General features: G+C 41.5%; 2 protein-coding genes across 2 annotated transcripts; one reads left to right on the top strand and one right to left on the bottom strand.

Annotated features, from left to right (window-relative positions):
• Nucleotides 1–38: 38 nt before the first annotated feature.
• LOC138887838 (uncharacterized) lies at nt 39–3,650 on the bottom strand. Its single transcript, XM_070169629.1, has 7 exons — nt 3,149–3,650; nt 2,273–3,007; nt 1,770–1,969; nt 1,445–1,651; nt 853–1,337; nt 492–546; nt 39–428 (listed from the first exon to the last, which is right to left on the bottom strand). Exons 1-7 carry the CDS (start codon nt 3,648–3,650, stop codon nt 39–41), a joined length of 2,574 nt encoding a protein of 857 aa, XP_070025730.1.
• Nucleotides 3,651–4,405: 755 nt separating this feature from the next.
• On the top strand, nt 4,406–6,988 carry LOC104223967 (superoxide dismutase [Fe], chloroplastic). Its single transcript, XM_009775508.2, has 9 exons — nt 4,406–4,550; nt 4,653–4,696; nt 4,914–4,988; nt 5,128–5,316; nt 5,893–6,064; nt 6,152–6,270; nt 6,383–6,409; nt 6,541–6,564; nt 6,659–6,988. Exons 1-9 carry the CDS (start codon nt 4,496–4,498, stop codon nt 6,863–6,865), a joined length of 912 nt encoding a protein of 303 aa, XP_009773810.1. The 5' UTR covers nt 4,406–4,495; the 3' UTR covers nt 6,866–6,988.
• The last annotated feature ends 17,856 nt before the right edge of the window (nt 6,989–24,844 follow it).

The raw sequence follows: 24,844 nt of genomic DNA, 5'->3' as shown, positions 1-24,844 counted from the left end.
TTTGATAGGAAATAATTCTTCAGTGAATTTAGTTCTGCTCAGCAACTGCATTTAATTTCATCTTCAACTCCAGCTACAAAGATATTTGACTTTTCCATGTTGGCAATCAAACCTGAAACTTTACTGAAATGATCTAGGGCTTCCGTCACTCTATTCACAGAACTAGTATTGCCTTTGCAAAATATCATCAGATCATCAGCAAAAATAAGATGAGTCAGCTTGATCTCTTTACACATTGGATGAAACCTGAAATCTGGTAACCTGCTAATTATACTCAATGTTCTAGACAAATACTCCATGACCAAGGCAAATAGCAATGGTGACATAGGGTTACCTTGTCTCAGTCCTCTCTTACCATCAAAATATCCTTGCCCTTCATCATTAACTTTGACTGTGAATTTTGCAGTAGAAACACATATCATAATCCACTATATAAATTTGTCTAGAAATCCGTATTCTGTTAAAGCTCCCTATAGAAACTCCCAGCTCACCATATCATAGGCCTTTCTTAGATCAATCTTCATTAGACATCTAGGAGTAGTCTTCCTGTTATAGTGTCTAAGTAGATCATGACATATTAGCACATTATGCATCATTGATCTTCCTTGTACAAATGCTGATTGGTTTTCTGCTACTATGTGGTTGATTGCAGGCTTCAATCTAGAACATATCATCTTTGATATACATTTGTATAGTACAATACAACATGCAATAGGTCTGAATTGGCTTGCATTCTCAGGGGCCTCCACCTTGGGTATCAAAGCAATGTTGGTTGTGTTTATTTGTCTAAGCAGTCTTCCATTCTGAAAGAACTCTAATATTGATTCAGTTATATCATCTCCCACTACTCACCATGCAGCTTTATAAAAACCACTCCCATATCCATCTGGACTAGGGCTCTTATTACTGTCTATCTGGAACATGGCTTGCTTCACTTCCCTTCTCAAAAAAGGTTGTGTTAGTTCATCTTGTTGAATTTCTGTTAATCTGCTCCCAATTCTGATTATACTCCTGAAGGTCTTCACTATGTCATTAGCTTCCCTCCATAGTAGGTTCTCATAATATTCAACAAATGTATCTGCAATTCTATCGGGATATGTTAGCCAGTTGCCTGAGCTGTCTTTTATCTGTGTGACTGCCTGCTTCAATTTCCTGTGTTTAATTACTAAGTGAAAGTACTTGGTGTTATTATCTCCCAATCTTATCCATGTTTCTTTGCTCCTTTGTTGTAAGTATTCTTCATCTAAGTAGGAGGAGTTCCTGAACTTCTGATATGTTGCAGCTTCAGTTTGTTGATACTCTACATTTAGTGGATTTCTCTGCAATTGCTCTTGTGCCTTTTTAGGTTTGTTCTATCTTTAATTGCTTCTGTCAGACTATTATTAAATGCCTGGGTATTTAAAGCTCTGAGTCCCTTCTTTAACATCTTCAACCTTTTAACAACCTTAAACATTTTGCACCCTTCCAGATTGATTTCCCAGCCTTCCTTGACTATCTTCATAAAGTTTGGATTCTTTGCCCAATTATTACAGTATTGAAATGCCCTTTTAATTCTTTGTCTCTCTTCTACCATGGCCACCTTTGCTGGACAGTGATCACTTATTCCTTCATTCAGAAATCTGGCAGCAAATTCTGGCATAGCGGTTAGCCACTGATCATTTATAAGGATCCAATGAATTTTTGAGAATATCCTATGCTCCTCATGTTTAATCACTCCAGGTATACCTATTCCCTTGTGTAATCAATTCCATTAGTCCACACTCCATTACACATTTATGAAAATCCACCACTTCAGCCCATGATACTTCCTTTCCACCTATTCTGTCCTCAGCACTTAACACTGCATTGAAGTGATCACTTATTACCATCCATGGCTTGCTACACCCTCTACTGTGATTGATTAACCCTTCCCATAGTTCTCTTCTCTCTTCCTTTGTATTAAAAGCATAAACATATGTAATCTCAAATGCTAGCTTTAGAGGAATATACAAGACTTCACATGTTATTAATTGAGCAATTTTTTCCTTAGGCATTACCTGATAGTAGTCTGGCCTCCAGGTAATCTAGATTCTACCATTATAGTGCATTCCAAATTTGTTATATATTGCCAGCCTGTAAACATCTTTTCTGTTATCTTCTCCATTCTCTCTTTTTTGATTTTTGTTTCTAGCAAGCCTATCAACCCTATCCTTTCCTCATTGCAAAGGAGTTTAGTCTTCTTTTGCTTATTAGGGGCATTAAGCCCCCTTGTATTCCAGCTTAGTAGACTAACCTTCCCCATTGTGAGGGATGCTTGGACCACCCACATTACTTACTTCTTCCCCTTCTTTAATCAATTTCAGCTCCTCTTGCTTGTTGAGTATCTGAAATGAGTTAGACTTCTCCACTTGTTCCTTCTGCCTCACCACAGGTTTGCCAAACTTATTAGGTGTTTGCCATTCCTGGTCTCCTTCCTTTTCCTTTTGTGCCCCAGGATTCTTAGCTACATAATGGTGAGTTTTCCTTATGGCTCCTTTCCCTGCATCATTCCTCTTCTCTGGTCCATCTGCTTTATGAGCTTCCTGGTTTGAATTGTTTACATTTTGTCCTTGACCTTGCCTCTCCACCTGTGTATCTGCCACCTTTTCCTTATTCATAAGTTCAATTTTTTGGAATTTCTTCTTGATTCTGCACACTTCTTCCTCATGCCCATACTTGAAGCAATGTTTGCACGGAGATGGTTTCCAATCATAACTGACCTCTTGCTCTATTATTTTACCTTTCTCATTCCTAAACTTCACCACATCAGGAAATTTAGTATTCATTTCAACCTCCACCAACAGCCTTGCAAACTTCAGTCCAATCCTCTTATCTGTATTTTGATCAACCATTAGAGGTTTCCCAATTAAGCTTCCTATCTTACTTAGCCCTTTTTGACTCCAATACTTGAAGTCCAGATCTGGTAACTTGATCCAAATTGGTACTGTCAGTAGTTCCTCTCTAGTGAACTCCAACTCAGGTGTCCAACCTTTGACAATAAGAGGTTTATTGTCAAAATGGTATATGCCCCCCCACCCCTCAATTACCTCTTACTTCCCTATTGCAGTATCAAATCTAACAACAATTACACCATTTTTTAGCATTGCTATTCTATCTTACCCATGTTTACCCCACAACCTCTGTATATAGCCTTGAATTACTGTAAATGGTGGATGAGCCCCAAGCACGTAGCATATCACAGCATTTCTCCAGTATTCGACTTCTGTACTTATGTCTTCCAACTCAATTTCAACAAAATTAAGCTCACCTGTCGTTTTAGGTTGGACGTACTCCAGTTTATACCCAACGTTTGATATTTTTGTAATATCAAAGTTGTCCCACACTGAACTCTTCTTCCCATGTGTTTCATTCATCTCTTCTACCTCATCGGCCCATGACTTCCTTCCATCTCGCGCATGCACCATTGAATTACTACTTGTTGATGCTTCCTGAACTTCTTCCCATACTTGAATTGCTTCGATTTCCTTCTGCTTCTCATTTCCCAGCTTTCCTGTTACTGTTCCATTGACATTAGGGCTCAATTGTTTACCTCCAGAAATTTCAGTTGCTACTGCACTTCCTCTGGTACCTCGCTGATTTTTGCTTCGTAATTCAGCTGCTTCATTCGCCATTAATGCTCTCTGAGACGGGATCCGTGCTCTATTACCCATGGTAGGCGCAAGTTAGTTAACATGCACCGAGAGAGAGAATCCTCGTTTCTATTTTGATGATATGCTTTTGAAGTAATTTTCTAATATTTGTAGCAAAACCATATGAAGGTCGCCACTCATTTTTGTGCCCTTTGAAAACATAAATATTTCATTGAAAAGGTAAAAGAATGTCTCGCGTAATAATTATTTGAGTACTATCACCAAAAATTGATGGATATAATTCATCAATCGTTAACCCGGTGGTCCTGGGATGAAAATTATTCTAGCTTCTCTTAGTGGGCCTTACATGATGTAATCGGGATTAATTGGGGACACCAATATTAGTACCGGACACTAGGTGAAAACCCAAAAATAAAAATGTACTACTTCATATTTCCTAAATAGGTGTCATACTTCCAATTTTAAGTAGCTTAAGATTGTGTTTACATTCCTACAATAGAAATATCAAACCCTCCGCGATAAAATATATATTTATTTGTTCTTTATAAATAAATGTAAACAGAATATTTAAGAGTGTCTTAATATGGGAAAATTCGTAAAAGCAAAAAACTATATCTAACAAATATACCGTATAATAATATTTAAGTCATCAATTTCTTAAATATAAGTTATTGCCGATATGTAGTTAAAAGAGTATTTAAAAAATAATATAGTTTGAGACGTTTTGGAGGAAAAAAGCACTTCAAATCGTAAAGTGTGCATAAATTTTTTTCACATATTAAAGACTTATCCTCGGACAAAACTGTTTTCCCCATAAGTAAAGCAGCAAACCAATTTAGCAGACTCAAATTGTTTGGTTGCTCCTGATGATGGCCGCTACAGCTTCTACTACCCTCACCTCTGCATTTCTTCCTTTCCAAGGTTCGCCCTTTTTTTTAAATTTTTTTTTCTTTATCCATTCTCTGTATCTTACTATAAAGCACCTTTCTTTCAGTATTTTTATGCTTTGTATTGGCAATGTAGGATTTCGTGAGTCATGTCGAACCCTAAATTGGAGAACCCACAAGGTATTTATGCTTTCCTGACATATTTTCGGTTAGATTTGATATAATATAGTCAAATAAAGGTCTTTACTTTGGCAGAAGTTGAAAGATATCTTTAGTATACATGGTGTTCGACGAAATGCTACAGTTGTGATTATGTATAATTTGCAAAATTAAGAACAAATGCTGTAGGGGTCTGGCTTTACTTCTTACTTATTGCTGACGAGTTTTTTGGTTGCAGAAACAGTTTGCTAGAAAAGCTGGTCTTGTTAAAGTTACAGCTAAATTTGAGTTGATGCCTCCACCTTATCCCATGGTATTGTTTCAATTGTCAAAACCAGAATATCTCGTTTATAACTTCTTCCCTCTCATCTCCTGTTCTCCACTTTGCCTGCTGACATAGTGTTTCTCCTTCAATATGCTTTGACATTTGACATGTGGATATCATGATGTAGAATGCTTTGGAGCCACATATGAGCCATACTACATTCGAATACCACTGGGGGAAGCATCACAGGGCTTATGTCGACAACTTAAACAAGCAAATAGATGGAACAGAACTGGATGGAATGACACTAGAGGACATAATACTTATTACATATAACAGAGGTGATCTCCTTCCACCATTCAACAATGCTGCACAGGTGAGAACCAGAGAGCAATATCCTTCCAAACTTTATTTTCCCTCTTTAGAGCTCTCCAAGTGCAAGGCCTGTTCTGAGAAGCAGCGGCGAAGCTATGTGTGGCTAAGGGTGGTCAACTGAACAGCCTTCGCCGAAAAATTATACTTAGTATAGATTATAATATTACTTGTTATTGATCAAAACATAGATTTTGAACATCCTTGCATAGTCCACTGGCAAAGGGTGTTCAGATTTTGAACACTCTTATTAAATTTTCTGGCTTTGCCAGTAATCGCCACTGCAGTGAGAAGGGGTTTGGCTGAAAAACCATACTCTCTTATCATTGATATTCTTAATTTATTTGGGATGGTCAATGAATAGGGATTCTTCATCAGGACTACATTTTTTGTTTCTCAATTGATCTAAGTGCATTGTACTGAACCTTACTTTCAGATGGTTGTGATGTTGGTGATGCATATCTGCATAAAATCACAGTTATGTGGTGAGAATGCCACATAAGTCAGGTGACTAGACTTGCTTTTGGTTGTTTTTGCCCCATCTAAATCCAATTCTTTTGTATCATCTTTCTCTATACAGGCTTGGAATCATCAATTCTTCTGGGAATCTATGAAGCCTAGTGGAGGAGGAAAGCCATCGGGTGAACTATTACAACTAATTAACAGAGACTTTGGTTCGTTTGAAGCATTTGTTAAAGAATTTAAGGCAGCCGCAGCAACACAATTTGGTTCTGGTTGGGCTTGGCTTGCATGTGAGAAACACTTTTGCCTTCTATCTGCATATCTACTTTTTCTTGACCCTAACTATAATCCTAATGCTTCTTTTACTCACTTTGTAGACAAAGCAAATAGACTTAATGTAGGAAACACGTCAAATCCCCATCCTACCGATGAGGACAAAAAGCTTGTAGTGGTGAAAACTCCTAATGCTGTAAACCCTCTCGTCTGGGATTACTCAGTGAGTAAAATTGCATAATTCTCTGCTGTTATGGTTCATCGAGGTTTCGACTTCCTAGACTGGTAGTTTAAAATATTAGGTGAATCTCACAATTGTGCGTTATTTGTTGCAGCCTCTCCTCACTATTGATGTTTGGGAGGTAAGCTGAGCATATTTATTTTTTTCGATATACTTGATTCATTTTCGTCCTCGTCTTTTTTTGCTTTTTGATGATTTTTATGGTTACTGGTACCACGTCTAATTCTCTAAATCTCTTATTTGAAACTGCAGCATGCTTACTATCTCGACTTTCGGGTAAGCCTAGCTGATAAAATGCTTAAATTTCTGTGATTTTCCTGTGAAAAAGATTGTGTGGGTTTAACAGTTGCACTGCCATCTCTTCCTCTAGAATCGGCGCCCTGACTACATATCAATTTTTATGGAGAAGCTTGTATCATGGGAGGCGGTGAGTTCTAGGCTTGAAGTAGCAAAAGCTAAAGCTGCTGAGCGGGAAGAAGAAGAGGAGAGGAAGAAGAGAGAGAAGGAAGAGGAATATAAAGCAGGTGGTGAAGTTAGAGAGATGTATGTGGAAAGTACAGATTCTGATGCGGAGTAATTGTGTTATCGATCTCAAGTGCGACAGTTTTAGAAATTGTATCAAGTCAAATTTTGAAAGCAGAGGAAAGATGGTTAACTAGCATTTCAGTTATAAAGAGCTATAAATGTAAGGAATGCAAAAGCATTAGGGATGGCAATTGGGGCGGGCGGGGCAGGGGGGACATTTAAATGGGGCGGAGCGGGGCAGGGCAAAATCTAATTTTTGAAAAATTTCAATGGGGAAGGGCAAGATTTTGGTTAGTATTTGGGTTGAATAAAAAAGAGATGACCGTGTATTTTTACTCTTTTTGCTATGCTCTTACTTTGAATACGACTTCGAAAACTATCCCTGAAGGTTTCTTCTACGAGCACACATCATCAGATTCTATATAGCTTGATTTTTCTTATCAGATTCTATATAGCTTGATTTTTCTTATCAGATTCTATATAGCTTGATTTTGCTAAGAAAAAGTTTTGTTTCTTTAATGATTGTGATTAATGCTGTTAAATGTTTATTGATTAATCATCTAATTATCAATGTAAACCACAATTAAGATATAGTTGATGAAGCTGAATAATTTCCTTTTAGGTGATTATTTTGGCTGACAGTTGTATAAGAACATTAACCTGCCATTTTGATTAATCATTTAATTATTAATGTACACCACAGTGTAAGAGGAATTTGGTCTTTGATAAATTATATAACATTGATAAAAATTATATTTTATTCAATCAATATGCATAAACAACTTTTATTGACATGTCAATTTTAAATATTTCAATAGAAAGTTGAAAAGGTAAAAAAAAATAAAAGGATACTGCAAAATAAAATATAAAGAGAAAAAAAAAAAATATAAAAAGGGGTCTAAATGGGGCAGGGCTTAATAGGGCAGGGTAAAATTTTGACAAAAGGTTAAACGGGGCAGGGCACAGCGGGTCAAAAATTTAGTGGGTCAAGGCTTACCCTGCCCCGCCCCGCCCAACCCCATTTACATTCCTAAATAGCAAGATAAATGTCACGACCCGGAATTCCCACCCTCGGGAGTCGTGATGGCGCCTGCTAATGTGAGCTAGACAAGCTAACCCTTAACTATCTATTACCTTTTTCATATTACTTCTTTTAAAACAAACATAGGGCGACAATATAAATAAAACGAAAGTTAGGAAATAGGCGGAAGTCAACATTTATTAAGCTTAAAGCTACGTCTATTACCACTTTTAAACTTCAATACCCCAAAATCTGGTGGCACAGTACCACAGACTGTCTAAGAGTCACTACATACAAAGTCTGAAGAAAATACATAGCACTGTTCCTGAGCAAGAGATAAAGGAAACAGGAAATAGAGATAGAGGGAGACGCTAGGGCCCGCGAACGTCTTCAAGTCTACCTTGCGTCTCCGGATGGACTGAAAGAAGCCCTCCAACTACTGTCCGAAAGCTGCTCCGGGATCTGCACACAGTGCAGAGTGTAGTATCAGCACAACTGACCCCATGTGCTGGTAAGTGCCTGGCCTAACCCCGGCAAAGTAGTGACGAGGCTAGGACCAGACTCCAGATAATCTGTGCAGTTATATAATATATGGCGGAAAAGTAAACAGATAATAAGCAATTAAAGTTAGGGAAGGGGAACATGCCTTGGGGATAGCTAAAAAAGCAAAATAGCAAGGAATAAATAAGGAAGCTGACAATATAACTTCTGACACAAATAAAGAAAAGTAAAGACAACTTTCACTTTCAGTTTCCATCTTGTTGCAGGCGTGCAACCCGATCCCATTTCTCATATCTTGTGGTAGGCGTACCATCCGCTCCCATTTCATAATATCTTGCAATTTCAAGGAATCTCGGCAAGGGAAAATAATCAATATAATAACTTCCCGACAAGGGAACACAACAATGTAATAATTTTCCCGGCAAGGGAACAACAATATTGAAATAGTCATCCCGGCAAGGGAGAATCAGCTATAACCAATCTCAACTTAGCTTGTACTCAGTTCAATTATTGAAAATGCTCAATCATAGAAGATCATTAAGTAAGGCGCCCAAGTGTCATTTAAGAACATAACAACTTTCAATTTAAGACTCACGGTCATGCTTGACACCAACGTGTAGATACTCGTCACCATTGTGAGCACGTGATTTTTGTTTTCACACGACAATCTCTCCAAAAAAGAAATAAAAACAAATATAATTGGCCCTGCTGTACAATTTCGGATTTCTGTGCAGCACTTTGTTGATTTATTTGTGACTTTGGCCCCATTTTTATTTATTTACTTTATTAAAATAAAATTCAAAAAATATATGTGTCCTGCATAATTCAAACCGTAATCCGGTCGTTAAATAGAAAATCATGAATAGGCATTTTCGTCCGTTGATTTTATTTGGTTTGACTTTACCTGTTTTGAAATATTTTAGTGTGTGTGCAAATAATTGTATTGAGTGTGTATTTAATTTTAATTTGATTTTTTGGCTTAGTTTTGTTTTAAAATAAATAAGAAAAAGGAAATAAATAAATAAAAAAAAATAAAGAAAGAAAGAAATCCTTCCGGACTTGGGCCAATTTTAACAAAATTGGCCCAAACAAACTCAGCCCAAACCCAGGCCTGCCCGGTCCAACACCAGTGGATGCCCAGGGTGTCTAAACGACACCGTTTTAATCCAGTGTGGTCTGGGCCGTTGATCTCAGATTGATCAACGGCCAAGATCATTTCCCCACAACCCACTGAGGAACCCGACCCATTTCCACCCGGACCGACCCCAACCCTCAACACTTGAAACGACACCGTTTCATTTAAGACCATCAGATCCAAACCGTAGATCTAGATTGATCTAACGGTTGAGATCAACCCACCCACTAACTATATAAGCCTAGATCCTTACCCTGCCCCCCTATCCAATACCCCAGCCTCGTCGTCTTCACCCAAACCCACAAACCCTAGAGCCGCCCCTGCACTCTTCACCATGAAAACCGGCGGCATGAACGCCGGTGACCTCGCCATGAACACCATAGAACCCCCTCACCACCCTGAACATAGACCTGTTAACCGTTTGGTTCGAATCACCCCCCAGGTCCTCGAATCTTCATTTGAAGATTCGAGTTAAAACTCGATCTACACCAAACAACCCCAGCTTCATACCAGACACTCCCCGGACCCTCCTCGTGACCAAACCATACTTGGTTTGGTCCGAATCTAACCAGGGAAGCACGAATATTAGATCTGAGTTTTGAAACCACAAGGTCCCTCTTCACTGGTTCAAAACGGTTCAAACCAAAGAGTTTAAGGTCTGATGGACTTTAATCAAAGTGTTTCTCATTTGAGAGACACTTCGATTAAAGTCCGTTCAGCCTTAAGAAAGTTTGTCCGAGTCCGAGTTTGAGGTTTTTGATTTTTCAAGATTTAAGGTGAGTTTCTTTCCCTTCTTTATTTGTTTTGGCCCATTTGATTGTGTTAAAGTCTGTTCATGCTTTTTGTTTGTGTCCTTGACTTTTAGCAACTGTGCCTTGACCACTTTGCTTGAACCTCTGCTGTTTGATTGAGTCTTTCCATTTGTTTTGATAATGTGTATGTAAGTGTTGGGCAACTAGCTGATTTTCAAATTTGGACTGACTAATTGATTCCTCGGGTACCACTTTGCTTAGTCAGTGTAATTCAAATCATGTGTCGATACTGTTAAATGTCTGATTTTTGGTTACGATTGTATGTGTTATAACTAGTATAGTCGAGTCGACATATGTCGTCAATTAGTTTCAGTTGTCCGAACGATAACAAATCAATGTACTTTTGATAAGCATGGCTTGAATCACTTAGGAACTGAGTTTAGTGCTTATAATTAGTAATTTGAATCAGAAGTGTAAAAGAGCAATGTTCTGTTTAGTCACAGTTCTAAAATTGGAGAGCATGTGCACTTATGCACAACATGTGCATTTTGTGCACAGCCTGTGCCTTGCCTAAATGTTTTTGAATTAAATAGTTTGACAGCATGTGCTGTCAGACTACATTCTGCTGCCCATTACCTTACTTTAGTTCAAAAATATTAAACCTTGCCTAAAAGTAAGTCTTCCAGGGAATATCATGGGCTGGTGTTCTTATTTAAATAGTAAGTGGAATCTGAAAATAAGGGAGCACATGGGAGGATGTTCTGATTGATGATGGGAGGCTGATATAAAAGGGGGGATTGGGATAAGAGAATGGACGGGGGACAGACAGACAAAAAAAGGGAGGAGAGGAAAAGGATACCATCTGATAATAGAGGTCAGAGAGAGCATAGATAGAGGAGAGTTGAAGTTCTGGAGATACAGACAGAATTAGAGACAGGATTGAGAGATAGAAATACATACACACACACACAAAAGGATAGACATTGAACCTTAAGAGCTGAATAGGAAAAACACAAACAGAGATAGAGAGAGGTTAAGGGATAGAAGCTATACAACCAACAATCAGAAACCTTCTTCCTCCTATTGTTATTGGGTTTTCAGTTGTTTCAATTTGTTCAAGCCAATTCTGATCCTTTGAAATCTCAGTTGTGTCTATTAGTTGAGTGCTTTCATTGGTCTACTACTATCTGGAGTTCTGATTCTATTCCACTGGGTGTTGCTGTTATTTGGCTATTGCTTTCTATTGGCTATATTTGCATCTCTGCACTCGAGCTGGGTTCTTGCTGTATTGCTTTGTCTGCTGCTATTTCTGCCCTGCTGCTACTGATAGTGTTGTGATTGCTGCTGCATTTTGTTGTCATTATATTCTGCTGACTCCCCCTTTCCTTCAATTGTCAAATATTTCCAGGTACACAACCTCTGAAACTTTGTATTGTTGAAAGTTTGAAGTTGAAATAAAGAAAAGAACAGCTGTTCATGTTATAACATTGGTGTTAAAAATAGGTCGAATGTTAGTGGGATTGTATTTTACTGCAAACTGCAAACACTTTGTATAAAACTAGCATACATTCTGCTGAGATGGACTGTTAGATAGCGCTGTTCAATAGCAATAACAATATGATAGACAGCATGTTTGATTTGGGATACGTTCAGTTCAGTATAATACTGTTTGGTTTAGTTACGACTGTATAACATAGAGTCAGGGCAAACACTTGTATGTATTTTTGCCTAGACCACTGAATCGACAAATCTGTGGTATTAGGTCTGGGATAGATGTATCCCAAACAAACTCTCATGCAGTCATATTAAAAGTCTGGCTATGAATGCCAGTTTCGCTTGTCAGTTTATTTGTTCCAATGCCGGTTTGATATCAGGTTTCGGTACAGATTCTTCGTTTCGAAATGATGTAATGATTGTTGAGAAAAACTAATAATCATTTTTGAGTTCAATTAGTAGTAATTTTTCCTAATAAAACAGCCGATTTCTTTTATCAATTTCAAATAGGTTAGAGTGTTAAGAATAGAACTTGGAGGTCGTTAAAACATAACTCAATATATGTTGTTAGTTTGTTTGCAATCTCACTTAGCGAATTAATAAGCATATTCACTTGTTGAAGACAAAGAATGTCGTAGCTTTCACCTCATGAACAATCAATCAGGTAATCAAACAAGTTTAGGTTCGGCAAACATAATAAGGATTCAGTCCGTATTTGTCTAAACCAGCAAAATTCGGCATCATCCTTCCCTTTAAAGATAAATGTAGTAAAAATGTAGTCCTTGTAGGGTACCCTTCTAAAATAATGAGACGAGCCTCGCCGAATCAAAAGGCAAATTGCGGGGCCCTCAATAATTGGTCATAATAAATACTTAGAATTTGGGACGGGCTGTTTAGTGAATTCCACTCCCCTCCCCGAAGACAATAACGCGTTAGATTCTTTAGGCGCGACTTAATCAAATTACATTCCTAAATTCGGGTGCGCATTTATGTGACCCAATTTCAAATCTCAATGGAGTCGAAATGTGTTAACAATTACGGGTGCATTGATTGTGACGTGGTTCGAGATACATTTTCACGACGTTGCAATTCTATAAAAATAAATGATAATAATAAAAGCGGTTAAAACTTAATAAAAGCACATAAGTCACAACATGTATTTAAATCAGATATTTAGCCATTATAACAATTTAAGCGACCGTGCTAGAACCACGGGATTCGAGGGTGCTTAACACCTTCCCTCGGGTCAACAGAATTCCTTACTTAGAATTTCTGGTTCGCAGACTTCATTTGGAAAAGTCGAAAATTTCCTCGATTTGGGATTCAAGATAAACCGGTGACTTGGGACACCAAAAGCCAAACCTTTCCCAAGTGGCGACTCTGAATTAAATAAATAATCCCATTTCGAATATTGTCACTTAAATTGGAAAAACTCCACCCGCGCATTTCTAACCCTTCGGGGCGGGCGCGCAAAAAGGAGGTGTGACAGCTCTGGCGACTCTGCTGGGGACTTGTACACCCAGAACCACTGGTTCAGGGTTCAAGAATTCGAGCTTAGAATAATTGTTATATTTGGCTTTATTATCTGATTTTTATTACATGTTTTTTGCGTAACGTGCTAAATGTTGTCTTTTACCGCTTTGATATTATCTGAACTGTATATAAACTGTGCCGAAACCTTTCTCTTCTTACTTCCGGGGAGAAGCTCGCTGGTCGGGACTCCCTATTCTGTTAATGTCAATACCTAAAATAAGAAAGAGGACGGACAAGTTACAAAGCCGGACGATCTCGCGGGTCCCCGGTACGTAGCCCCCTCCTCGACTCGAGTTGTCCGCTCGGGTGCACAGTCTAGAACAAATACCCAGGTTACGAACCTAGAATAACTTGACTTCATGCCGGATCCCTAGTAGGAACGCTTATCTGCATCATGTTGCATTTGACTTAGGGGACTCAACACAGGGGTTGGGTCCGTCTAGGACAGGCAGCCTGAAACGAAAAAGACCCCCTGGTGCATCCTATTTGTGTTGTGCATTTATTTGCTTCGGTTCCGCATGTCGACCGGTTCCTAAAAAGGGGAAAATAGCAGCGTAGGGGAGATAATTACTTATTTTTGGAGAATAAAACCAATGTCCAAGTAGTGTCAAAACCTCGCCGGAATTTTTTCTAAAAAAAAAACTGTCTTTTATTGAGAGTTATTAAAAAAAATAAAAAAAAAATTTCTTTTATCACTTTCAAAATAAAAAAAAAGAAAAAGTGTTTATTTTAAAAGTAAAAAAAAAATGGAAAATCCATAATTCAAAAAAGTGTGTTGTTTCTTTTGTAGTACCTCTTTTATAAATTCAGACTAATGATCCAAATATTGCAAAAAAAAAAAAAAAATATTTTTTCTTGAGCCTTTATCTTTTTTCAAAATAATAATACTTATTCTTGATTTCTAGGTTTTCTCTATTCATGATATGCCCGAACTACGCCGGTTTGATTCTCACCGGATGTGAGATACGTAGGCAACCCTCGTCGGGTTCAACCCCATTTTTCTAAATAGCCAAAAATCAGTAAATAAATAAATAAAAGATGTGTCAAATTTTTAATAGAGTCGTAAATAAGTCAGGTGACATTGTTTTATCATAAATAGCCAAATGTTCCCGAAAGGGACGCCGGAAGGCTGACTTTGCATAAACAGCCACCTTTGGGTCTTGTTTAGCGTTTTTTTTAGACCCGCACAGCCTTAAAATCTTTGTCTCCGAAGTGTTTAAAGGCCGTGGGCAAAGCTTGATCCTCTCTAAAAAAATATATATTTTTTGAGTCAGTCAATTTTGTTAAAATCACCTTAATAAATGTGCAGGATGAGCACGATGCAAAATGAACATTTTTCAATAATGACCAAAATCCCTGTCAAGTTACGGCTATGGTGGAATGATCTAGGTGTTGAAGGACAAAATGAGGTTAAGAAATATTTGAAAGGTCTTGTGGGTCTGTTGGAAGTCCAGCCTCGGGGAGATATCATAAGAGCTTTGGTTACCTATTGGGACCCGGCGCACAATGTTTTCCATTTCTCTGATTTTGAGCTCACCCCAACTTTGGAAGAAATGGCCGGATACATCGGGAATACTGAACTCCCGTTGAGGGAAAAATACTTGGTCGCCCCAAGAGTCGTCACGGTACATCGATTCCTGGATTCATTGAAAATACCTAGAACGGTCCACAACCCGGATCTAGCAGCCGGATTCTGTACTTCATGCTTCATATATGATAGATACGGTCACGAGGGGGGATTCAATAATCCAATCAACAAACTGTGCAGCAAAGGAGTTCGTCAGAAGTGGGACGAGCACAGACGGGTGGCGTTCATGATAACGTTTCTGGGTCTTCTGGTATTTCCGAGAAAAGATGGAAACATTGATTTGAAGATATCTGGGGTCGCCAGCACTTTACTCACGCAAAGTGGCAGCACTCTCGCGCCAATGGTGGTATCTGACATCTTTCGAGCTCTCACAACTTGTAAAGCTGGGGGAAATTTCTTCGAAGGTTGTAACTTGCTCCTACAGATATGGATGACCGAGCACCTCTGCCATCATTCCGGGGTATTGAGCCATGGTTCCCCGGAAAAAACCCGCATAGAAGAATCTTACACGAGAACCAGAGAGATCACTTGGCCTAAAGGAGTCCTGGCATGGACCTCGTTCTTGCAAGCTCTTACTGCCAGCCAAATACAATGGGCGTTGGGATGGTTACCTGTTGATGAGATCTTATATATGTCGGCGGCTAAAACTCATTTCTTACTGATGGGGCTTAAGAGCATTCAACCTTACGCACCCTGCCGAGTTTTGAGACAGTTCGGAAGGTGCCAGACAGTACCTCATGAGGAAGATCTTAGCACTCAAACAGTTGAGATAAGTCCTAACGGACAATTCCCAGAAGCGAAGATTCGCCAAATCTGGAATGAGGGTCAATATTTGAAATCAGATACTTGCGTGCGGGATCGAGCCAAGGGAGAAACGGCGCCAGGTTACCTTGCATGGTATAGAAGGGAACTCGAGCATGAAAGGCCAGCTAAGAGACCCCACATCCGGGATTTCACCGAGTCATCGAAAAGGCATTGGGATTGGTTAGCAAAGGAAAGAGGTTATTGTGCCGAAATCAGCAGATTAAAACAACAAGTAGAAGGCATGAAATACGAGCACAGCGTGCAAATTGCTACCGATCTGGGAGAGCGGAACAGGTTAACTCAAGAAAATGAGATGCTCAGAGCTCAGATCAAACAAATAAGGTTGGACGCAGATAGACAACCAAGGCGTCGATCGGACGAGCAGCTGATAAAAGGGCTAAAAGGTGAAATCAGGGAATGGCGAGATGGTTTGGAGAAATCTGAAAACATCATAGCAGAGTTCAAGGCACAGTGGGATACAAGAGCAGATAAGCATCGCAGACACCTGAATCAATTGGAAGGCGACCACGAGAAGACTGTTGCTAAAATAAAGAGAGAGATGGCAGCACTTGAAATCAAAGCAGCTAGTCAGGCCAAGGATTTCCAAATGGAAAGCAGATACTGGTATGACACAATAGCCCATATGAAATTGGAAGTACGGCGATTGAAGCATCAACACGTGCAAGATGTTCAAGTCTTCAAGATATGCAGCGATCAGATAAAGCACCTGCTTGTAGAGAAGAAGCAAACCAGAGATAGGATCAAAGCCGTTGCCCACGCCATCACCAGACGATGTCTACGATGTGAGAACATGTCTAGTGTTACCTTCCTCTCGGCAGTAATGGTTTATGTCAAGCAGACTATGCACGAGCTAGAGCAACTTGAGAGGGATCTCACGCCTAGGACCGCGGCGAGGCCGAACGACGCCCCGCGGAAACCAATTTTTAAAACCATAATGCATTCATAGGTCAAATCTGTATCTTAGCATCTTCTGCCTGTTTTTTCATCAGGGTGATTTTTAGTCTATTTTTTGAGTCTAGGTTTATTTTCAAAGTTTGCTTTTTCTTTTGCAAAATGTAGTTTGTAATAGACTGCTTCAATAATAAAGAGTTTGCTTCTTTCACGCTCATTTGTGTTTTCGAACTACGTAATGATCTGATTCACGTGAGTATCGTGATACGTAGGCAATCCTCATCGGATCCGATCGCATTTTCTTTTACTACAAAAAAAAATATAAAAGAAAAATAAATGTAAATAAAATAAAAGGAAAACAAAAGAAAAGAAAAAAAAGGGGGAAATAAGAGAAAAAATACCGGAATGACGCATGCTCTCGTAGCAGACATATAGCAATCCACTTAACTGTATAGGTGCATCATGCCCAACGTGAGATTAACTATCCGTTATTTGCTGCAAATTAACCATGCACTTGTCATTGAGCATTTTCCAGGGTTTTTGAAAAGACGGTTGGTTTGGTGAAAGTCTGGCCTCGCATTCATACTTCACGAGATCAAGGAGAGGTGTTCAACTACCTGTTGTTAGGACTAGAAGCAGTACTCACACTTACTTCACCAGGTCAAAAGGAAGTGTGGAAATGTCTTCGGAAATTCCATTGCAAACAGTCCCCGTCTCTGAGGAGAGCTCAATCTCAGCCGTCCTCACGCCTGAATCCGCAACTGCGGAAGAAAATAGAATCCTACGGCTCCGCATGTTGGAAATGCTGGATGACTGGAACAATGGGAAAGAGCCGCCAAGTGTCGTCCCCGGATTCCCTGAATTATTCTCCAGGTCAGGTGGGACTTCTAATGTCCCCATAAATTACCCTGCTACCCCATTCGGGTACCCAGCCAACTCCGCCTTCTCCGCAGGATCACCTTCTGAGCCTCATCCCCGAATGTCGGCCACTGATGCAAGCATGAACATCTTTACTGCATCGCCTTGCCCAGCTACGGCACAGCCTGCCACATACAAGCCAAGCTTTGACTCATCCTCTTTTACATTCCAAGCACCATCGTTCTCAATGGAACCAACCAGGTTCGCTACCAACAATAATCCTCTACCGCCTCAGTGCGAACTCGCACCGGGACAGGATCAGAACCCCAGGATTGCAGAACAAAATGAGATTGCTAAGAGAATGAGAAGCCTTGAACAAAGTTTGAAGAATATGCAAGGGTTGAGCGGACAAAAGAGCGTCTCTTACGCCGACCTGTGCATGTTCCCTCACGTGCACCTGCCGACGGGTTTCAAGACCCCCAAGTTCGAGAAATACGATGGGCACGGTGACCCCATTGCACATCTTAAGAAATACTGCAACCAATTGCGGGGAGCCGGCGGAAAAGAAGAACTGCTAATGGCGTATTTTGGGGAAAGCTTAGTAGGGATAGCTTCGGAATGGTATATGGATCAGGAAATGTCCCGATGGCATATATGGGATGATCTCGCCAGAGATTTTGTAAAGCAATTCCAGTATAACATCGACATTGCGCCAGACCGAAACTCTCTGTCGAATTTGAAGAAGAAGCCTTCGGAAAGCTTTAGAGAGTATGCTATTAAGTGGCGTGAACAGGCGTCGAGAGTGAAGCCTCCCATGGATGAAGTGGAAATGGTCACTACCTTTCTCCAGGCTCAAGAGTCTGACTATTTCCAAAACATGATGTCGGCCATGGGTAAGCCATTCGCGGAAGCAATCAAGATAGGAGAGATGGTAGAGAATGGGCTGAAAACGGGTCGGATTCTGAGTCAAGCAGCCCTAAGGGCAACCTCCCAGGCCGTCCAAAGCGGGTCTGGAGGGACGACAAGGGGGAAGAAGAAGGAAGAAACGGCTATGGCAGCCTCTGAAGCAAGGGAGTATCGTCATCCCAGACCCCATTTTCCGGAAAGGGCCCCACAACACTACTACCCCCACTCAAATGTGGCATATGCTCATCAACCTTATATGGTCATGAATGCCCAACCTTATAACCATCCACCACAACAAGCCAACCGAGGCCCAGCTCCACCTCCCAGAAATCAGCCTCCTTACCGCAACCACTATAACCCACAACCCCCGCAGAATAACTACCGCCCCCAGGAGCCACCTCGACGGCGGACTTTCACGCCCATCGGTGAACAATACTCTACATTGTTCCCTAAGCTAGTCCAGTTGGGTTTCTTGCAACCAATTCCCCAAACGAGGCAAAACCCGACATCTCCTTCTTACAAAGCCGGAGTCAGATGCGCCTATCATTCAGGGGCCGAGGGACATGATACAAACGACTGCTGGTCATTGAAAAGAGTGGTCGAAAATTTGATAGAGCAGGGGAAAATAGTGCTAAGGGACGAAGAGATCCCGAATGTGACTAACAATCCATTGCCCGCTCACAATAATGGGCCGCTGATCGGCATGATTTGTGAAGACAAAGAGTTCGACCCTGCCTTGAAAGCCATAATTGCCATTGTCGACACGGGGAGGAGGCCTGAAATAGACCAGAAATCAGAAAGGGGGGAGGAGGTCAAGGCTGCAGAAAGCAAGCCTGAAAAGAAGGTGGAGAAGAAAGTGGTACCAGCAAAGGGTGGAGTTCTTTACATACCGCGAGGTCAAGCCAAGAAGACGCAGAACTTCGGGATCAAAAAGACAAAACCTATGTATGTGCCAAAAGGGGCCTATGTGGTCCGGGGGACGATTCAACCACCTCGGCTGAATGAGCCAGTGGTTATCGGACGCGTGCCACAAAAGCCAATGACCAACCCGTCCACAGTGCCGTGGAATTATCAAAAGACTTTGGTAACATACAAAGGTAAGGAGGTCATGGAAGAACTTCCAGAAAATACTTTCGTTGGAGGGTACTCAAATACCCAAGAACTGAACAACGCCACACAAAGGCGCTTCCCTCCAAAGGAGCCCGTGAGTGTTGAAGAAGCGGAAGTGTTCTTCCAACAGATGAAGATGCCGGATTACGAAGTGATAGATCAGCTGCGCAAGCACCCTGAGCAAGTATCCATGCTGTCATTATTAATGAGGTCAACCGAGCATCAAAAGATCCTGCTGAAAACCCTGAATGAAGCATATGTACCGGTCGAAACCTCGGTGGAGCAACTAGAGCGGATGACAGAAAGATTCTTCGCTGTCAACCAAATCTCTTTCAATAAGAATGATTTACCCCCGGAAGGAGCAGCACACAACAAGGCCTTACACTTAACAGTGAAATGCGAGGACTACTATGTCAAGCGAGTAATGCTGGATGGGGGATCAGGTGTTGACATTTGCCCGCTCTCCACGCTACAAAGAATGGAAATTGGGGCAGGAAGAATCCGACCCAATAACGTCTGCGTGAGAGCTTTCGATGGCATCAAGAGAGATACCATGGGAGAAATAGACCTGTTGTTGGTCATAGGACCAGTCGAATTTCGAGTAACCTTCCAGGTGATCGACATGGACACATCCTATAATTTCCTCCTTGGCAGACCTTGGATCCATGCGGCAGGAGCCGTGCCTTCCACTCTTCACCAGATGGTGAAATTCGAGTACGAAGACCAAGAAATCGTGATCCATGGGGAAGATGAACATGCCATTTACCGGGACCCATCCATTCCGTATCTTGAACCGAGAGAAGGGAGTGAGCATACGGTCTATCAAGCTTTCGAGGTGGTACTGGCCGAGCAACACGAAGAGGGAGTACCTTGCCCCCAGCCTTTCTTGTCTAACGCTTCGGTCATGGTAGCCAAAGAGATGATCCGGCATGGATTTAGGCCAGGGAAGGGACTTAGACGAACCCTTCAGGGAATAACAGAACCCGTTACTTTGCCAGTCATCAAGAAACCTTTTGGACTAGGTTTCAAACCTACTCTAACGGACGAAAAATGGGCAAAGAAAAGGAAAAATGAGGGCTGGGAGTTGCCTCAACCACTGCCAGACTTATATGCGACTTTCGTCAGGCCAAGGTACATCGAAGAAGAAGATGATGAGGTCTTCACAGCCGAGGAAATCGAGGAAATATGTGAGGCGATGAGAGAAATGCTCTACGAGGTCCACATGGTTCAACCGGGTGAAGGCACAAGCACTGCTGAGATGCTGTACATGGGACCGAACGCCCAACTTCAAAACTGGGAGGCCACCCCATTCCCGACTAGACGGAAGTCCGGGTAGATCTGCCCTGCCACCTTTCCTGTATCACAAGTCATCTCCGGGACTTAACTTGAACGTTTTCTTCTTTTCAATTGTTGTTTTGAATTCCCAGTTGTAAACATTGTTGTCTTCCAACTTTCCAAAGAAAATATACAACAAAAAAAAATCATCATTGCTTTCCTATTCTTTCTTTTGCTTTGATTTTTTATTAGTTTTCCTTTTATCTTCCTTTTCAGTCCTAATAATGCGGCTTTGAATATGACATGCTTGCGGACTTCACGCCCAGATCACAATGAGCTATTTAACTGCGAATTAATGAACCCAGAACCAGAATATGATGCGGAAGAGGCTTTTAGGGAGATAAACCGAGAGTTGGAATATTTCGAGAATAAACCTAAGCCAAATCTGAATGACACTGAACCGGTAAATTTAGGAACCCCGGAAGAAATCCGGGAGACCAAGATAAGCATTCACACGGACAAGAAAACGAGAGAGGCGATAATTCAACTTCTTTTCGAATTCAAAGACGTGTTTGCTTGGTCATATGATGACATGCCGGGACTAGGTGTCGATCTAGTGGTTCACAAATTGCCAATTCATCCTGATTGTCCTCCGGTTCAACAAAAGCAACGAAAGTTCAAAACCGAGGTCAGTGACAAAATTAAAGAGGAGATCACCAAGCAACTGAAAACAGGAGTGATCCGGGTAGTCCAATATACAACATGGTTGGCGAATGTGGTTCCAGTACCGAAAAAGGACGGGAAAACTCGGGTATGTGTAGATTACCGAGATCTGAACAGAGCAAGTCCCAAAGATAATTTCCCGCTGCCCAACATCCACATCCTCGTTGATAATTGTGCCAAACACGAGATACAGTCTTTTGTAGATTGTTATGCTGGGTATCATCAGGTACTGATGGATGAAGAGGACGCCGAGAAAACCGCTTTCACCACGCCTTGGGGCACCTACTGTTATCGGGTCATGCCATTTGGTCTAAAGAATGCTGGGGCTACTTACATGAGGGCCATGACCGCCATTTTCCATGACATGATGCATCAGGAAATAGAGGTGTACGTGGACGATGTAATAGTCAAGTCCAGGACGCAGGATAATCACATCCAAGACTTGAGGAAATTCTTCGAGAGGCTAAGGAAGTATGACTTGAAGCTAAATCCAGCCAAATGCGCTTTCGGAGTTCCGTCGGGTAAACTTTTGGGTTTCATCGTAAGCAGGAGAGGTATCGAGCTAGATCCGACTAAGATAAAATCTATCAAAGATCTACCTCCCCCAAGAACGAAGAAAGACGTGATGAGTCTTTTGGGCAGGCTGAACTACATCAGTCGGTTTATTGCCCAGCTGACAAGCACGTGTGAGCCCATATTCAAGTTGTTAAGAAAAGATGCGGCGATTAAGTGGACAACGGAGTGTCAAGAAGCCTTTGATAAAGTCAAAGAGTACCTTTCGAATCCCCCAGTCTTGGTCCCTCCAGAACCAGGGAGGCCACTTTTCTTGTATCTGACAGTCTTGGAGAACTCTTTTGGCTGCGTCCTCGGGCAACACGACGTAACCGGGAAAAGGGAGCAGGCGATCTACTACCTGAGCAAGAAATTCACCAGCTACGAGGCCAAATACACTCTGTTGGAAAAGACATGCTGCGCTCTCACATGGGTTGCTCAAAAGCTGAGGCATTATCTCCAAGCCCACACTACATTCCTCATAAGCAGGTTGGATCCCTTGAAATATATATTTCAGAAACCAATGCCTACTGGGAGACTGGCTAAATGGCAAATCTTGCTTACGGAATTCGACATAGTTTATGTCACTCGCACGGCAATGAAAGCCCAGGCGTTAGCAGATCATTTGGCCGAAAACCCGGTCGATGAGGAATACCAGCCATTAGATACTTACTTTCCAGATGAAGAGGTAAACACCGTAGAAGTGATCTCGGAGGAAGCTCATGTTTGGAAGATGTTCTTTGACGGAGCCGTGAACGCCAAGGGTATAGGGATTGGGGCAATTTTGATCTCACCTGCCGGTCAGCATTATCCCGCCACAGCTAGACTTCGTTTCTTCTGCACAAATAATACAGCTGAATATGAAGCCTGCATTATGGGCATACATATGGCAATCGATCAGGATGTCAAAGACTTACTGATTATGGGAGATTCTGACCTGATCATCCGGCAAGTTCAAGGCGAGTGGGAAACTCGGGATGTCAAGCTTATCCCATACCGACAACATGTGGAGGACCTCAGCAAGCGCTTTACCTCAATAGAGTTCAGGTATATTCCGAGGTGTCACAATGAACTGGCAGATGCACTTGCTACTCTGGCTTCTATGCTACCCTACCCGGGCAACGCCCACGTCGATCCTTTGGAAATCCAAATCAAGGAAAGACACGGTTACTGCAGTGTAATCGAGGCGGGATCAAATACGCAGCCTTGGTACCATGACATCAAGAGGTTCTTAAAGACGCAAGAATACCCCGAGCACGCTACTGGAGATCAAAAGAGGACCATTAGGCGACATGCAAGTGGTTTCTTTCTGAGCGGTGAATTGTTATATAAGAGAACTCCGGACCTCAATCTCTTAAGATGTGTCGATATCGAGGAAGCGAGAAAGATCATGCACGAAGTACACGCAGGTGTGTGCGGACCTCACATGAACGGGTATGTCTTAGCGAAGAAGATCCTTAGAGCGGGTTATTACTGGATGACCATGGAAAAGGATTGCTTTAGCTTTGTTCGGAAGTGTCATCAGTGTCAGGTGCACGGTAATTTGATTCATGCACCTCCCACGGAACTGCATCCCATGTCCGCACCTTGGCCATTTGTCGCTTGGGGCATGGACGTCATTGGACCAATTGAACCAAAGGCTTCGAATGGACACAGGTTTATACTGGTTGCCATCGATTACTTCACAAAATGGGTAGAGGCTGTCACTCTCAAGTCGGTCACCAAGAAAGCTGTAGTGGATTTTGTACACTCAAATCTTATCTGTCGCTTCGGTATTCCTGCGACTATCATTACAGATAATGTAGCGAACTTGAACAGTCACTTGATGGGAGATGTATGCGAGCAATTCAAGATAACGCACAGAAATTCCACTCCTTATCGGCCGAAAGCCAATGGTGCTGTGGAAGCTGCAAATAAAAACATCAAGAAGATTTTGAGGAAAACAATACAAAGTTCCCGACAGTGGCATGAGCAGTTACCTTTTGCATTATTGGGGTACCGCACTACGGTACGCACATCGGTGGGAGCGACTCCTTATCTTTTGGTTTATGGGACCGAGGCTGTAATACCGGCAGAGGTAGAAATTCCTTCGCTTCGAATCATTGTCGAAGCAGAAATCGAGGACAGCGAGTGGGTTAAGACTCGGTTAGAGCAATTGACGTTGATTGATGAAAAGCGGATGGCTGCAGTTTGTCACGGACAGTTATACCAACGAAGGATGGCCCGTGCTTACAACAAGAAAGTCCGACCCCGGAATTTCGAAGTAGGTCAGCTGGTACTGAGGCGTATTCTGCCGCATCATGAAGAAGCAAAAGGAAAGTTTGCCCCAAATTGGAAAGGCCCATACATCGTAAGGAAAATATTGCCAAGAGGAGCATTGTATTTAGGTGATATCGAAGAAAATGACCCTGACACAGCGGTGAATGCAGATGCAGTCAAGAGATACTACGTCTAGATCATACTCCAAGCAGTCCTGACACATTTGAGAATGGCGAAGGTTTTATCCCCCACTACTCCCAAACACTACCCAATCCTCTCTACAAAAAGAAAAAAAGAGAAACAAAAAAAAAACAAAAAAAAAAGAAAACAAAAACAAAATTTGATTGAGGCCTGAACTACGTTTGACTTGATTCCGAAAGGATACGTAGGCAGCCTCTCCCTGAGGTTCAGTCACACCAACAATAAAATCCCATCCACCCTGAAATTGAAAACCGGGGCACGTCGAGCAGTTGAGAAGTTAGTATCACTACCTCTCTTTACCAAGCACAAGCCTTCAAATCAATTACCAAATATGGTGGGGAATCAATAAGCGTCACAAACGAAGACCATCACACTCTGAATTGAGAGAGATAAAATGAGAGAGTCTC

The sequence above is a fragment of the Nicotiana sylvestris genome, chromosome 3 (genome assembly GCF_000393655.2).
Source record: "Nicotiana sylvestris chromosome 3, ASM39365v2, whole genome shotgun sequence".
In the NCBI taxonomy this organism is placed as follows: domain Eukaryota; kingdom Viridiplantae; phylum Streptophyta; class Magnoliopsida; order Solanales; family Solanaceae; genus Nicotiana; species Nicotiana sylvestris.
Note: the sequence above shows the minus strand (reverse complement) of the source record. Positions and strands in the feature narration are given on the sequence as shown.

Bases quoted from the DNA above. Each gene is read 5' to 3' on its own strand.
- LOC138887838 (XM_070169629.1), bottom strand. From the start codon at position 3,650: ATGGCGAATGAAGCAGCTGAATTACGAAGCAAAAATCAGCGAGGTACC. The intron at 1,338-1,444 runs GTTGTTAAAAGG...AAACCTAAAAAG, and splicing joins AAGGGTGCAAAATGTTTAAG to GCACAAGAGCAATTGCAGAG. The intron at 547-852 runs GTGAGTAGTGGG...ACACTATAACAG, and splicing joins GGTTTTTATAAAGCTGCATG to GAAGACTACTCCTAGATGTC.
- LOC104223967 (XM_009775508.2), top strand. From the start codon at position 4,496: ATGATGGCCGCTACAGCTTCTACTACCCTCACCTCTGCATTTCTTCCT. The intron at 4,989-5,127 runs GTATTGTTTCAA...ATCATGATGTAG, and splicing joins TGCCTCCACCTTATCCCATG to AATGCTTTGGAGCCACATAT. The intron at 6,271-6,382 runs GTGAGTAAAATT...TATTTGTTGCAG, and splicing joins CTCTCGTCTGGGATTACTCA to CCTCTCCTCACTATTGATGT.